The sequence below is a fragment of the Gymnoscopelus braueri genome (genome assembly GCF_963280865.1).
Source record: "Gymnoscopelus braueri genome assembly, chromosome: 1".
NCBI classification, from domain to species: domain Eukaryota; kingdom Metazoa; phylum Chordata; class Actinopteri; order Myctophiformes; family Myctophidae; genus Gymnoscopelus; species Gymnoscopelus braueri.
This window is the reverse complement of record NC_137603.1, coordinates 2560213-2574764: the sequence shown is the minus strand read 5'-3', so window position 1 is coordinate 2574764 and position 14552 is coordinate 2560213. Positions and strand designations below refer to the sequence as shown.

Below are 14552 nucleotides of genomic sequence, written 5' to 3'. Positions count from 1 at the left end.
ATACCTGATCTATGTGAGTATTCTAAACGACGTTTATACCTGATCTATGTGAGTATTCTAAACGACGTTTATACCTGATCTATGTGAGTATTCTAAACAACGTTTATACCTGATCTATGTGAGTATTCTAAACAACGTTTATACCTGATCTATGTGAGTATTCTAAACCAGGGGTCTTCAACCTTTTCAGGCCAGGGACCCCCAAACTGATGGGGAGATGGAGCAGGGACCCCCTACCCTACGAGGCTACCACATACATTGTATATTTATGTATACAATTGTGTTTTATATTGCCTGCTCCTACGCACCTGCCCCAGCAGGTGTGCAAAATAAAAATTATCTACAAAATATGTATAAACATACCATGTTATTGTGCATTGTGCCTCCATTTATCTGTTTGCTATGGATTCATGTTATGTTTAAAGACAATTTGACATTTTGGAGAAAAAAAGGTAAAAAAAAAGGGGGAAAAAAATCAAACAAAAATATTGTTTAACTCATTCACTGCCACTGACGTAATTGACGTAATTTCTCCCGTTTACCAATCCTGCCACTGACGTAAAAAACGTAATTTTTCTTTTTTTTTTTTTTTTTTTTTAGTTTTTGTTTCAAATTTGACCCAAAGACCAAGGAGATATGATTGTTTAAAGATCTAGACTCCCATCCACTTCCTTGTTAACTTAAAACTTAAAAAATCTGTATCTCGGCTCCTGAGTACTTTTTTTTTTCGATGAAAAATCTCTGGCAGTGGGCAAACGCGGCCAGCAATAATTGTGGCAGTGAATGAGTTAATCAAACAACAATTTCGCGGACCCCCTGCAGTACCTCCGCGGACCCCCTAGGGGTCACGGACCCCCTGTTGAAGACCTCTGTTCTAAACGATGGTTATACCTGATCTATGTGAGTATTCTAAACGACGTTTATACCTGATCTCGTTGTTGATGGCGTCCAGCTGCTCCTGCAGCATGAGGGCCAGCGTCTGGGCGTCGGCCTGGCCCCCGGGGGACAGCAGGTCCACGGAGCTGAACATGGCCTCGCGGTCGTCCAGGTCGTCCAGGTCCGAGCCGTCCTCCAGCTCCAGGTCGCTCTCGAAGGCCTGCGCCACGTTGGCCAGAACGTTGGCCTGCTGCACGCGCTCCCACTCCTGCTCGTTCAGCGTCTGCACCTGCAACGCAAACAGCGGGGTAAAGTAACTAAGTACATTTACTCAAGTACTGTACTCAGGTACAATGTTGAGGTATCTGTACTTTACTTAAGTATTTCCAATACTTTTACTTCTACTCCACTACATCTCAGAGGCAAATATTGTACTTTTACTCCACTACAATTATTTGAAAACTTTAGTTACTAGTTACTTTGCAGATATGAATTATTACATTATAAAACGGGGGCTTTGAAGGCCCTTTAAAGGGTCAGGAAGGAGTGTGAGGGAATGGAGGGAGTGAACAGGAAGTGATGTCACTACAGTACAAAGACACATGTCACCGTATGTGTCCCCAGCAGGTTGACTTACATGTCTCTGATGTCCACAACGGAGGCAAGACGGAAAAAAAACACAAAGACAGACAGGAAGGAAACCGTCAGAAAGTAGTCGACCGTTAGGCGCCGTGGTTCTCAAACTGGGGTCCGGGGACCCCCGTCCCCCCCCCCAGCAAAATGTGTTCATATAGCGTTAAAATCAGTTTAACAACTTGGGAATCTTTTTTAACCATACACAACACAAATCTTAAGTGGGGGTCCCTGGCACTAACTAGTTTCAGATGGGGGGTCCGCAGCCAAATACATATTCAAGGTAAAGGAGTTGTTCACCCAAAAAAAACACATTTTCTATCATTTACTACATTTACCCCATGAAGCCTTACATTCATGGAGATTACTTTTGGTTGCTTTCCTGAGACAATGTGATGACCAGGTTACTGGTCAGTAGGAGACGAGAGAGAGAGAGAGAGAGAGAGAGAGAGAGAGAGGGAGGGAGGGAGGGAGAGAGAGAGAGAGAGGGAGCGAGCGAGCGAGCGAGAGAGAGAGAGAGAGAGGGAGCGAGCGAGCGAGAGAGAGAGGGAGCGCGAGAGAGAGAGTGAAGGAGGGACAGGGAGCGAGAGAGAGGGAGCGAGAGAGGGAGAGAGAGAGAGGGAGAGGGAGAGGGGGCGAGAGGGAGAGAGAGAGAGCGAGAGAGAGAGGGAGCAAGAGAGAGAGAATTGAGTCTCCGCTAGTCATCATAGTCTCAGGAATGCGACAAAAAACAACAAAAAATCTCCATGAACTCAAGGCGTAATGTAATGTATGTAATTGATAGAAAATACGTAATTTTTTGAGGTGAACTACTCCTTTAATGTGGGGGTCCTTGACACGACAAGGTGTGAGAACCACTGCGTTAAGAAGGTGATTGGAGGAGGAGGGACACATGGTTATTCAAACAGACAGACACAGCACACTGTTAATGACATTATTAATGGCTGAAAGATCATTTGATGTTATATTTGTTATATGCAAAGGATCATCAATCACACACTTAAGTACAATGTTGAGGTACTTTTACTTTACTGGAGTATTTCCAATTATATGGATATGAAGCATCAACTGACTGGTGAGAAACGCTAACGTTAATGCAGCCGAATTAATACAGACTGTATCAAATATGAGTGACTGAGTGACTATGGTCAACGATACTGACAATAGGGCTAAATAAACAGTAAACAGTACGTTTATTTTTTAACCACAATTCTTATATGAGACGTTTCTAAGACGACCCAATGTTATTCTTCATAGAGGCATTACATCCGTGACCCAGAGGATGAACCAGTGATGTCAGGACTTCTGTACTCTATACAGTAGAGATGTCCCGATACCGATACTAGGAACGGAAATGTGTCCGATACTCCTTGTTTGGTCCGATCCAGGGGTTGACGCTTTTTAACGGTTGCCAGACTGCCCGTGGCAGGTAAATAAAACTTTTGGGTAGGTGGAGTTTGCTTTCGATTTGCCGACGGGGAAAGTGACCGTTTGAGTGAGGAGTCTGAGGATGCAGCAGTCTTTAGTTCCCTATAAACACAACACTGTCCAAACAACAGAGCACTCCGTCTCCCCCCCTCCTTCTCTCTCTCTCTCTCTCGCCCTCTCTCCCACACACACACACTCTCTCAACTCTCTTAGTGAACGTTCAAAGCTTAGCATAGCACGACGTGTCAAGTCAAACGAACGTAAACCCTTGACTTCCGGTCGACATCAAAATGTGGTTTTTAAAAATGTATATTATTGTTTTAAGCACTCTGGTATCTAGGGGTGTGCCGATATATCGTCCCGCGATATATCGCGATACGTTTTCGTGACGATATGTATCGTTTTGGGGGGGGAAAAAAACGTTAAATAATAATAATCAGGCATGCAAACAGCCCCGAGGTGAAAAGGGTGACAACATGTTGTTTTTTTCGGGTCAGGTGTCACACTATTGCCCTATTTGGATTCAAAACTGCTATTGTTGCTGAAAAGCTACAAGTTTGCGTCTGAATAATGCAAAAACAGAATTATTTGTTTGCATTTTTTCTCCCCTATATATTTTCATAATAAAAAAGTGCGTATCGTATCGAAATCGTATCGAAGTTGTGAGCCAAATATCGTATCGTATCGTTTGGTGAAATTAGTGTATCGGCACACCCCTACTGGTATCGGATCGGTATCGGCCTATACGCAAGTTGTGGGATCGGAATCGGATCGGGAAGGAAAAAAATGGCATCGGGACATCTCTACTATACAAAGGTCAAAACTTAGGGTTTCGATACATGTTCAACCCATTGATACCTGGAACGCATCTGTGTCACTTCAGATTTCTTTGGCTATTCAAAAATAGCAGATCTACAAGCTCGTAGCGCGGCACCGAGTGCCGCGCTACGAGCTTGTAGATCTGCTATTTTAGAAAAATCTAGATTTTTTTTTTTTTTTCAAAAAACTGTTAGGATTTAGATTTTTTTAAAGAATCGCCTCAGGTCTTAATGGGTTAAGTGTCACTCAACCCAAGTGGATACATGTTCAGTTAAGTGTCCAGCCCATTTGACAAACAGCTACGTAACTAACTAACTAACTAACTAACTAACTGACTGATGACTGACTGACTGACTGACGTACCTTGGAGGGCTCGTCCCGCAGCGCCACGGCCCGCCCCTTCTGGGGTCTCCTGAGCACCAGGGCCCCGCCCCCTCCGTAGTGGTCCGAGTTGCTCTCCATCATGGAGGAGGCCGACACCGGGTACCGGAAGTCTGGGGTGCTGCCCAGGTGAGACCGCCTGGAGACACACACACACACACACACACACACACAACACACACACGACACACACACGACCACACACGCACAAATGTTCGCTTTAAAAATATATACATAAATTCAAAGACACATTTTCACGATTTTTCTAAACATTGCAGATCTACAAGCTCATAGCGCGGCACTCGGTGCCACGCTATGAGCTTGTAGATCTGCTATTTTTTTAAGAGAGTAGCCCAGAGAGGGTGTAAATCTTACCCATGCAGCAGAGAGTTGCTCCTACTCCTGCCCTGTTCGTTCTCAGCCCTCATCGTCTCAATCTGGATCAGAAGTTGTTCCTGGAGGATTAGAAACGTTGGAAACACAACTTAATGTCATGTGATGAACACACACACACACACACACACCCTAGGACTTCATATCAATAATAAATAATGTAATGCATCACATTTTCACCCGAATCACAAACATGTGCTGGTCCAACATGTTTACAATGTGTTTCTATGGCGGCAAAATGAATATTAACTCATTCACTGCCACAATTATTGCTGGCCGCGTTTGCCCACTGCCAGAGATTTTTCATCGAAAAAAAAAAGTACTCAGGAGCCGAGATACAGATTTTTTAAGTTTTAAGTTAACAAGGAAGTGGATGGGAGTCTAGATCTTTAAACAATCATATCTCCTTGGTCTTTGGGTCAAATTTGAAACAAAAACTAAAAAAAAAAAAAAGAAAAAAAAAAAATTACGTTTTTTACGTCAGTGGCAGGATTGGTAAACGGGAGAAATTACGTCAATTACGTCAGTGGCAGTGAATGAGTTAAGACATATTTTAGGTGTGGAGAAAAGAACTGCAGGTACATGGTAGATGTAGCATGGAATGGCCTTCCTCTGCGTATAAGGGATTGTGCTACATTTCCATCTTTTAAATTCAGTCTGAAAAGATGGTTGCTTGAAAACCAAAGCTGCAACCATTTGTGATCTTGTTTTAGGTTTATTTTTACGCTGTGGTCCCTGAGTAATGTTATGTAAATGTATTCCACTGTTTGTCTGTCTGTTTTCTGATTTTATGTTTCTCTGTGAGGACTGCGCATGAAAACTAGCATCTTTGCTAAATCCAGTGTATTTACGTCCATGTGACGTCCATTAATATGCATTGTCCTGTCCACATAAACAAATGAAGTAAAAAAGTAAAAGCAACGACACACCAACACTATGAGACGATAACGATATGGAAGGAAGGCTGCGTTGTTGTAAAGCTGACAGCGTTCTGCGATAGGAGTTGAAATGTTTTGGGCTCGGTGCCGACACCCAACAAAGTGTGTGCAGATGGAATAGTTTAACCCGTTGAGACCTGGAACACATCTGTGTCATTTTTTTTAATTTGAGCTAAAAAACAACAACATTATTTTACACTAAAAAATAGCAGATCTACAAGCTCGTAGCGCGGCACTCTTGTAGATCAGCTACTTTTGAAAAAATCGTGAAAATGTGTGCGAATCTTTGAATATATACATTATTTTAAAGCGAACATTTTTAACTCAAATCTTTGTTTCTGGGGGGGTCCCTGGAACAACATATTTTTGAGATGTCGGTGGCCAAATACATATAATTGTGGGGGTCCTTGACATTAAAAAGTTTGAGCACCACTGATTATAGAAACATAGGTTTTTTCAGAATACTGTTGGGATTTAGAAGACTCCATGTGTCTCTGCTCTGAGAGCTGAAGGTTTAGACTCAGCCAACTGTCTTCATCCTGCTGCAGAAACCTCATATCTCTGTCTTCATCACTGTATTCATCCTGCTGCAGAAACCTCATATCTCTGTCTTCATCACTGTATTCATCCTGCTGCAGAAACCTCATATCTCTGTCTTCATCACTGTATTCATCCTGCTGCAGAAACCTCATATCTCTGTATTAAACCTCATATCTCTGTATTCTACTGTCTTCATCCTGCTGCAGAAACCTCATATCTCTGTATTAAACCTCATATCTCTGTATTCTACTGTCTTCATCCTGCTGCAGAAACCTCATATCTCTGTCTTCTAACGTTGTGTTTTTTCATAAATTAACCCCATTCAATCCTGGAACCAGAGTTGATTTTGTCGACTTAAACTATGATGAAAAATGTTTTGTCGACTACCTTTTTTCACTGACGAAAACTAAATAAAAACTAAGCTATGATGACTAAAACTAAGACTAAATATATTGACAATTTCGTCAACAAATAAAAACTAGACTAAAATGTTAGTGAGGATCTAGTGGAGAAGAGATCCAGTAGAACTAAAAGACAAGTCATTTAATGTTTTGTTGAGCTCGGGGTGTTGCGCTCTGAAAATAGCAGATCTACAAGCTCACGACGCGTCGCGCTGCGACGCGTCGTGAGCTTGTAGATCTGCTATTTTCAGCATGCAACCAAGTGTAAAATCAGCCATTATGACGCCATCAAGGCACCGCCAACATACATTTTAGTCGACTAAATCAACTGTAGATTTAGTCGACTAAAACTAAACCATTTCAGATGACTAAAATAAAATGGAATTTTATTCAAAAGATTATGACTAAAACGGAATCAAATTTTGCTGTCAAAAATCAACACTGCCTGGAACGCATCGGTGTCATTTTATGATTTATTTGGCTATATTCAAAAATAGAAGATATCTAGCAGATAGCGCTGTGAGCTTGTATATCTGCTATTTTTTTTTGAATAGCCAAAGACATCAAAAATAACACGGATGCGTTCCCCGGTTTGAAGTGGTTATATAACCCATCTGTTCTGTGGAGAGCATCTCTTACCTTCTCATGGTGAGCCTCCTCTATCAGCTTCTTGGTGTGGTCCAGATCTCTGATGAGGGCATTCTGAGGACACAGCACCAAATCACACTTTAGACCAGGGGTCTTCAACAGGGGGTCCGGGACCCCTAGGGGGTCCTCAGAGGTACTACAGGGGGTCCACCAAATCATTGTGATAGGAACTTAGTTTTTTACGTTTGAACTTGAACCCTAGCATCCCTATTCTAAGGACAACTTTAGCCGAAAATAGCCGATCTACAAGCTCACAACGCCTCGCGCTGCGAGGCGTTGTGAGCTTGTAGATCCGCTATTTTCAGCAAAGAGAGGGGGGGAAAAGAGCAGACTAAGTACAGAGTGAGAGTTTACCAAGTATTGGCGGTTTAAGTGGTTAAATGTCTGAAAATACACATTAACATGAATACAACATCCATGAAACGCTTTAATCTGCAACACCATTTTATGCAATATATAGTGGGGGTCCCTGCCTCATCCGTCTCTCGGAGAGGGGGTCCTTGGGCTGAAAACGTTGAAGACCCCTGCTTTAGACCATATAGCACAAAATGTGAGTTTTTGTTTTTTGATTTTCTGATGTTCTTGTAATGTTTTTTTTTGTCATGTTGTTATGTATGTGTATGATTTCTATGTGATGTCTTTTGCTCTGTTTTTATTTGATTATTTATAGACATTTAATACAAAAGTCATATTATGTATGTCATATAATTGAAAATGCCAATAAATATATTGTTTAAAAAAAAATATAGCACAAAATGTATATTAACTCTCTGCCTACGTTTTTGAGAATGAAGCTATTGCCTGACAAAAACGTAAAAAAAAAAAATCAAATCTAAAATTATTCTTTATTTTTTTGTTTTTTCCGTTTTTCCATTCGTCACAAAGAACCAGGAGATAACATTTTCCAAAAAGTTGCTGCTCCATTCACTTCAATGTTAAAAATAATTACGGAGAAATAAATAACATTCTTCCTAAGTTTTACCATGTAAACTGCTGGCAGTTTTTGAGTACTATTTTTGAAAACCCCTTGGCAGTTTAAGAGTTAATATACCATGGGTCTTCAACAGGGGGGGGGTCCGGGACCCCCAGGGGAATCCTCAGAGTCACTTGCATTTGCCCAAAAGAGAACGATCTACAAGCTCACAACGTGGCGCGCTGCGACACGTTGTGAGCTTGCAGATCGTCTATTTTCGGCAGAGACGTTTGGTGTAGAGGGGGGGATAAAAAAAGAACAGACCAAGTACAGAGCCAAAGGTCAAGTCCACTAAGTATTGAGGGTTTAAGTAGGAAATAAACACCAACATGAATCCAACATATTGATAGAAATGAAATAAAATAAACAGCATTACTGATGACAGTTGCTGTCAGACAGGTCTATGAAGCCATATATGAAACCTATGAACATGAGTGCAGAGTATATAGAGGGGGTCCCTTCTCCATCACTGTCTCAGCTGAGGGGCCCTTGGCCTGAAAAAATACATTGAAGCCCCCCGGTGTGTACCGCTAGTGTAGTATATCTATGGCAGGGGTGATGCAACTTAGATGATGTAGAGGGACACTATATTTCCACACTCACTCCAGGGGCCACATTGCATATTATTGTTGCCGTCGGGCAGAAACCTAATTACTGCCATGTTTGACCTTTTTCCGTAAATTAATGCTACACTTCGTCATTCCAGTATGTCACACAAAAGTAGCAAAAATAGCAGATCTACAAGCTCAAAACGCGTCGCATCGCGACGCGTTTTGAGCTTGTAGATCTGCTATTTTTGCTTTTTTTTGTAATTTTTTAATTGGAATCCTCAAAAGTAACATTTTTATTTAATTTCAAATGCATTTAGTTATACTTATGTTAACTTTATGAAATACAAATACATTGGACATGAAAAAAGTCATTAAAGGGGTAGTTCACCCCCCAAATAACTTTTTTTCTATTGATTACTCACCCCATGGAGCCTTGAATTCATGGATATTTTTTTGTTTTTGTCGCATTCCTTCCTTTATTATTTGATTATAATAAATTTAGCCCCATTGATTCCGGTAGGAGACACAAATGCATTTGTGTCTCCTACTGGAATCAATGGGGACACATTTATTATAATCAAATTATTGGCTTAGGAATGTGACAAAAACAAAAACATATCTATGAATTCAAGGCTCCAGATAGTCAGTAATCATTAAACTAATAGACTGAAGTAATTAAAGCGGGTCATGATTGCATGATTGGAATTGTAACAGCTGAAATAAATAATATATCAGTATTCCGACATTAACCTGTGGGCCGCCAGTTGCCCATGTATGGATCTACGGTGTAGTCCTGTGTCTGTGTCTCTCACCTTGTCCTCCAGAGCAGACATCCTCTCCTTTAGGTGGAGCTGTAGTCTCTCGTTGGACTCTGACAGCAGCTTGTCAACGGTCTCTGACAGACGCCTGTTGTGCTCCTCGTTCATCTTCTCCCGCTGGCGTGCCTAAAAACACCCAGAGGAAGGACATTAACAGAACAATCCAATATTCAAATATCAAACCACTATTCGACCACTGTACATCAAAGTCGACTTTTTTTTTTGTAGATTTTTTTTTCTTCAGGGGCTTTTCTACAGCAGACACACAGCTGTGAGCTCTGGTGATGGTAGTTCTCCTAATCCATTCATGGTTGAATGTTGTCAAGTCATTTCATACTGCATGTGAGGTTGTAGGGCTCTCCCCTAAAAGTCGGCGCGTCGGGCGAGGAGCCTGGCGATTAATCGAATATTCTAATACTTAAGAGGTTGAATAAGTCGAATGCTAAAAATCACTATTGGTGAATGCCCTACCCAGAGGAACACACAGGTCACTGTGTGGAACGTATGCCTCAAAGACCAGGACAACGGAAGAGGAAGAAGTCAACCTGAATCAAAACATTTCCCATTTCGCCCTCCCTCTCCTCCCATCCCTCCATCTCACCCTGAGCAGCTCCTGGTTCTTCTCCTCCAGCTGGGCCTCCATCTGCCGTAGCCCCTCCTCCACGTTGCCATGACGCTCCTCTGCCTGTACAGGACACACGACAAGGGGAACGGTCAAACCGGGAGGACATAGAGTCCTACTCCTCCTCCCGCCCAACACTCCCCGTTAGACAGGCTCCGCCCCCCCAGCCTGTACGAGTACGACAAATATGACCCTCCCCGTCCGGCCTCCCTTCCCCCGAACACTCATCTATCCATCCTTCTGAGACTGACATTCTGGGATCGCCATTATTTAAAAAAAACTAATATTTAGTAGGGATTGTTTTTCTTCTTTTATGAAGGAATCGAACCGGGGATGTTGCATTTATGTGGTCGCCCACAATGTGAACTTGCAGATCTGCTATGTTCACTATGATTGATCTTTTTTTTAAATAAAGTTTATGGTAAATGTTTTTATTTGGGCGTGGGGAAATGTCAAAGAAAATGTACGTGGTCATTTGTACTTTTGAATACTTACTACTACTACTAGTATTACTTAAATACTAGTCATTTTAAACAGGAAGTAATCCAGTACAACTCCTCGTTTTAACCACTTAATACGTCTTCTTCATATGAAAAATAGATCAAAATAATACAAAAATAGGCTGAAAGCTTGTAAATCAGCAAGTTTGAACATGTTCCCCTAACATGGCATGGTCAACATAGGGCCAGCAGGTTAGAAGTGGTTAAAAACACATAATAAAACACAGTTATGATTTAAACACCTTATATACCACACTTCAGTTCTCCGGGGTCCCCCCAAGGGTTCTATACTAGGTCCGGCCCCTTTTTTCCCTCTACACCAATTATCTTCACCAACAATATCTGATCTACAAGCTCAACGCTTGAGCTTGTACATTAAAAGAAACGGATGAGAACCAGCATGGCAGCAGCTCTGATGGGCAGGGTTTCCTGGCACTTCCTGTTTGTGTTATGCCTAATTTACACCCCCCCCCCCCCCGTCCAGCCCCCCCCCCTCCCCCCCCCGACGCACCACCACGTCATTTGCCACAAACCGTTGTCAGTTTTGTGATAGAGAAGCAGTGGTGGTAAAAGTACTCACACATTAAAAAAACTAACGTTTTAGTTGTTGAAAATAGCCGATCTACAAGCTCACAATGCGTCGCATCGCGGCACATTGTGAGCTTCAGCGGCCTCTAGAAGCCTATAGTGGACACCGCTCTCTTTTACTAAATTAAGTGCAGCATCTTCAACTGGTAAATTACAGTAGTTCATATTATTTTAACTTGAGTATTTTTCTATGAATTGTTCAGGCCGAGTAGATGTACGGGTATATGTACTCTCAGAGCCTCTAAGTATAGGAGGATAAGGACACGGGAACACGCTAGAACCTGGCAACCTGGTTAATTATGATGAGTGTGTAGAAATAGTTGTCTAGAAACGATACAGCGCCAGAAAGAGGATCTGGTTTCATTCCCATGAATATTTCTCTCCTTTATCGTCGCTCCACCCATCTCTTACATAACGAGCTGAACCACTGTGTCTCTGCCCTAAATGTATATCAATCACTCACCCCACCAAGACCTGAATGCCACGCATTCCTCCTGAGCCGATAATCAAATATTTGATGATGCGTGGCATGCGTGCGTGCGTGTGTATGTAAGTGTGTGTGTGTGTGTGTGTGTGTTCGCTGTGAGCCTGTGACAGGTCGCGTGTGTGTGCGTGTGTGTCTAATCTAGGTTGTGTTATTAGCACACATAGCTTTGCTCGAACAGCTTAAACATCAACTTCTCATGGTTGAGGGAGAGACGCGGCCGTGTGTGTGTGTGTGTGTGTGTGTGTGTGTGTGTGTGTGTGTGTGTGTGTGTGTGTGTGTGAACTGTTGCAGCTAGGCAGACATCCAACACAGGCCTTGCCCATACATAACTAAAAGTCTGCAAATACTTTGACTGCGCACATCCCCACGTATGGACTAGTACACATATACACGTTTAATATAAAGTCCAAAACAACTCTTAGTGTCATCATTGAGAGGCCTACTGATGATCCATGTTCAAAGAGAATGTTTTAAATATGTTTTTTGCTCTTGTTATGATTGGTTTCCTCTAATATAACAATATACAATCTAATATACAATATTAGTCAAATATTGGATATGTGACCACTTAAAACAAAGATTTGCACACATGTAGCGCACTTGTAGCGCGGCACTCTGTATTTTTGAATAGCCAAAGTAAAAAACAAATGCTTTTTTTTAGCTCAAATCAAAAAGTGACACAGATGCGACACAGATGCGTCTTAAAGGGTAAGACCACTTTGGTAGAGGTTTGGGTTGTGTAGTTACCTTGCCATGATGTAACCCTAAAGGTGGGCAATAAATCAAAAATAATTGCTCCATCGATTAGAAATTGATAATTCAAAATATGCTCTTCATTGACTTACATTGTACAGTAAAACAGCTCTCAAAGTCACTCTTTTAGCACATAAATGAACCCAAACATAGCTGATTCAGGCAATATAGAGCATCACCAAACCCAGTACTGTTTGTTTTTTTAATAAAAATGTCAACTTCCTGTTGATTTTACTATTTGAAGATCCGGATCCGGATCCGCGGATCCAGTCCAGGTTTTCTACTTATTAAAAATGGCAAAATCAACAGGAAGTTGACATTTTTATTTAAAAAAAAAACAGTACTGGGTTTGGTGATGTTCTATATTGTCTGAATCAACTTTGTTTTTGTTTGTTTATGTGCTAAAAGAGTGACTTTGAGAGCTGTTTTACCGTACAATGTAAGTCAATGAGGAGCATATTTTAAATTATCAATTTCTAATCAATGGAGCAATATTTTTTTATTTCTTGCCCACCTTTGGAGTTACATCATGGCAAGGTAACTACACAACCCAAACCTCTACCAAAGTGGTCTTGCCCTTTAAAGGGTTAACTCCAGTATAAATGTCGACGGAGCAACTTTCACTTGTAGCAGTGGAGTAATATTATGAGTAATATTATGGAGTATTATGGAGTAATATTATGAGTAATATTATGGAGTATTATGGAGTAATATTATGAGTAATATTATGGAGTATTATGGAGTAATATTATGAGTAATATTATGGAGTATTATGGAGTAATATTATGAGTAATATTATGGAGTATTATGGAGTAATATTATGAGCGGGAGTACCGTATTTTCCGCACTATCAGGCGCACCGTCAGTGCGCCTGATAGTGCGGATGCGCCTTATAATCCGATGCGCCTTATATATATATGTATCAATATTGGTTCCCTTGGTTTCCGCACTATAAGCCGCACCGTCAGTGCGCCTGATAGTGCGGATGCGCCTTATAATGCGGTGCGCCCTATATATGAAAATAATACATTTATTGAAGGTGCGCCTTATACTCAGATGCGCCTTATAGTGTGGAAAATACAGTATCTCTCTCTATAGCAGGGGTCTTCAACGTTGTCAGGCCAAGGACCCCCTAGCTGAGAGAGAGATGGAGCAGGGACCCCCTAGCTGAGAGAGAGATGGAGCAGGGACCCCCTAGCTGAGAGAGAGATGGAGCAGGGACCCCCACTACATTGTATAAAATTGTGTTTCAGATCAACTTTTGCTGCTCTTTTTCCCCTCTACACTAGCTCTGAATATAGCCTAGAAGAGTGGACCGTGTTAGCCTGGTATCCAGCCTGCTTCGCTACGTTCGGCTGACTTTTTTTTTCTCTCTTCGCTTCTCAGTCTGGAAAGCCTCCTATCTCCAAGGGAGGCGGGACATGGCATAAGGTAGAAATCGAACCTGGGTCTTCTGATTGGTCTGTGGTGCGGGGCGGGACAAAAAAAAACAGTGTGATCGTTGTGATTCGTCATTCGTTTGAACAACATCCAATCAGCAACGACGTTGCCCAACGTAACATATGTAGTTCCAGTGTAGTTCTGCAAAACCTCCCAATGGGAGGCTTTCCAGACTGAGAAGCGAAGAGAGAAAAAAAGAGTCCGCCGAACGTAGCGAAGCAGGCTGGATACCAGGCTAGGACCGTGTCCCCTTAACACATTCACTGCCAGAACTATTTCAGATTTTTAGCTGTTTTATGCCAGAGATTTTTCATTGAGAAAAAAAAAGTACTCGGGAGCCGAGATACAGAATTTTTAAGTTTTAAGTTAACAAGGAAGTGGATGGGAGTCTAAATCTTCGAAAAATCATCTCTCCTTGGTCTTTGGGTCAAATTAAAAAAAAATTGTTAAGGGGACGTGGTCCACTCTAGGCTATATTCAGAGCTACCTCTACACATATAACTCTTCGCCAAAAATAGCAGATCTACAAGCTCGAGGCGTTGTGAGCTTGTAGATCTGCTATTTTTGGCTAAAGTTCTCCTTAGAAAAGGGATACTAGGGTTCAAGTGGTTAATGTAAATGTTAATTACACAAAGATTTGGCGGACCCCCTGTAGTAACTCTGAGGACCCCCTAGGGGTCCCGGACCCCCTGTTGAAGACCCCTACTCTATAGTGGAGTACTTTGTCCAGCAGCTGGCCCTGGTTTCAGGGCTAATGAAGGCA

General features: G+C 41.8%; 1 protein-coding gene across 5 annotated transcripts in view; it reads right to left on the bottom strand.

The window, feature by feature from the left end:
• The window catches only part of ppfia1 (PTPRF interacting protein alpha 1), a 126968-nt gene that overhangs the window by 47998 nt on the left and 64418 nt on the right, over positions 1-14552 (bottom strand). For 3 of the 5 annotated variants that reach the window (XM_080453528.1, XM_080453526.1, XM_080453529.1), the window contains exons 10-15: positions 10001-10084; positions 9394-9525; positions 7049-7111; positions 4513-4592; positions 4108-4276; positions 927-1159 (exon numbers count right to left, since the gene is read on the bottom strand). In XM_080453528.1, coding sequence (XP_080309654.1) covers positions 927-1159; positions 4108-4276; positions 4513-4592; positions 7049-7111; positions 9394-9525; positions 10001-10084 — 761 coding nt within the window. Of the gene's footprint in view, positions 1-926; positions 1166-4107; positions 4277-4512; positions 4593-7048; positions 7112-9393; positions 9526-10000; positions 10085-14552 lie in introns of all 5 variants that reach the window. The other 2 variants (XM_080453527.1, XM_080453530.1) reach the window with 1 other exon arrangement.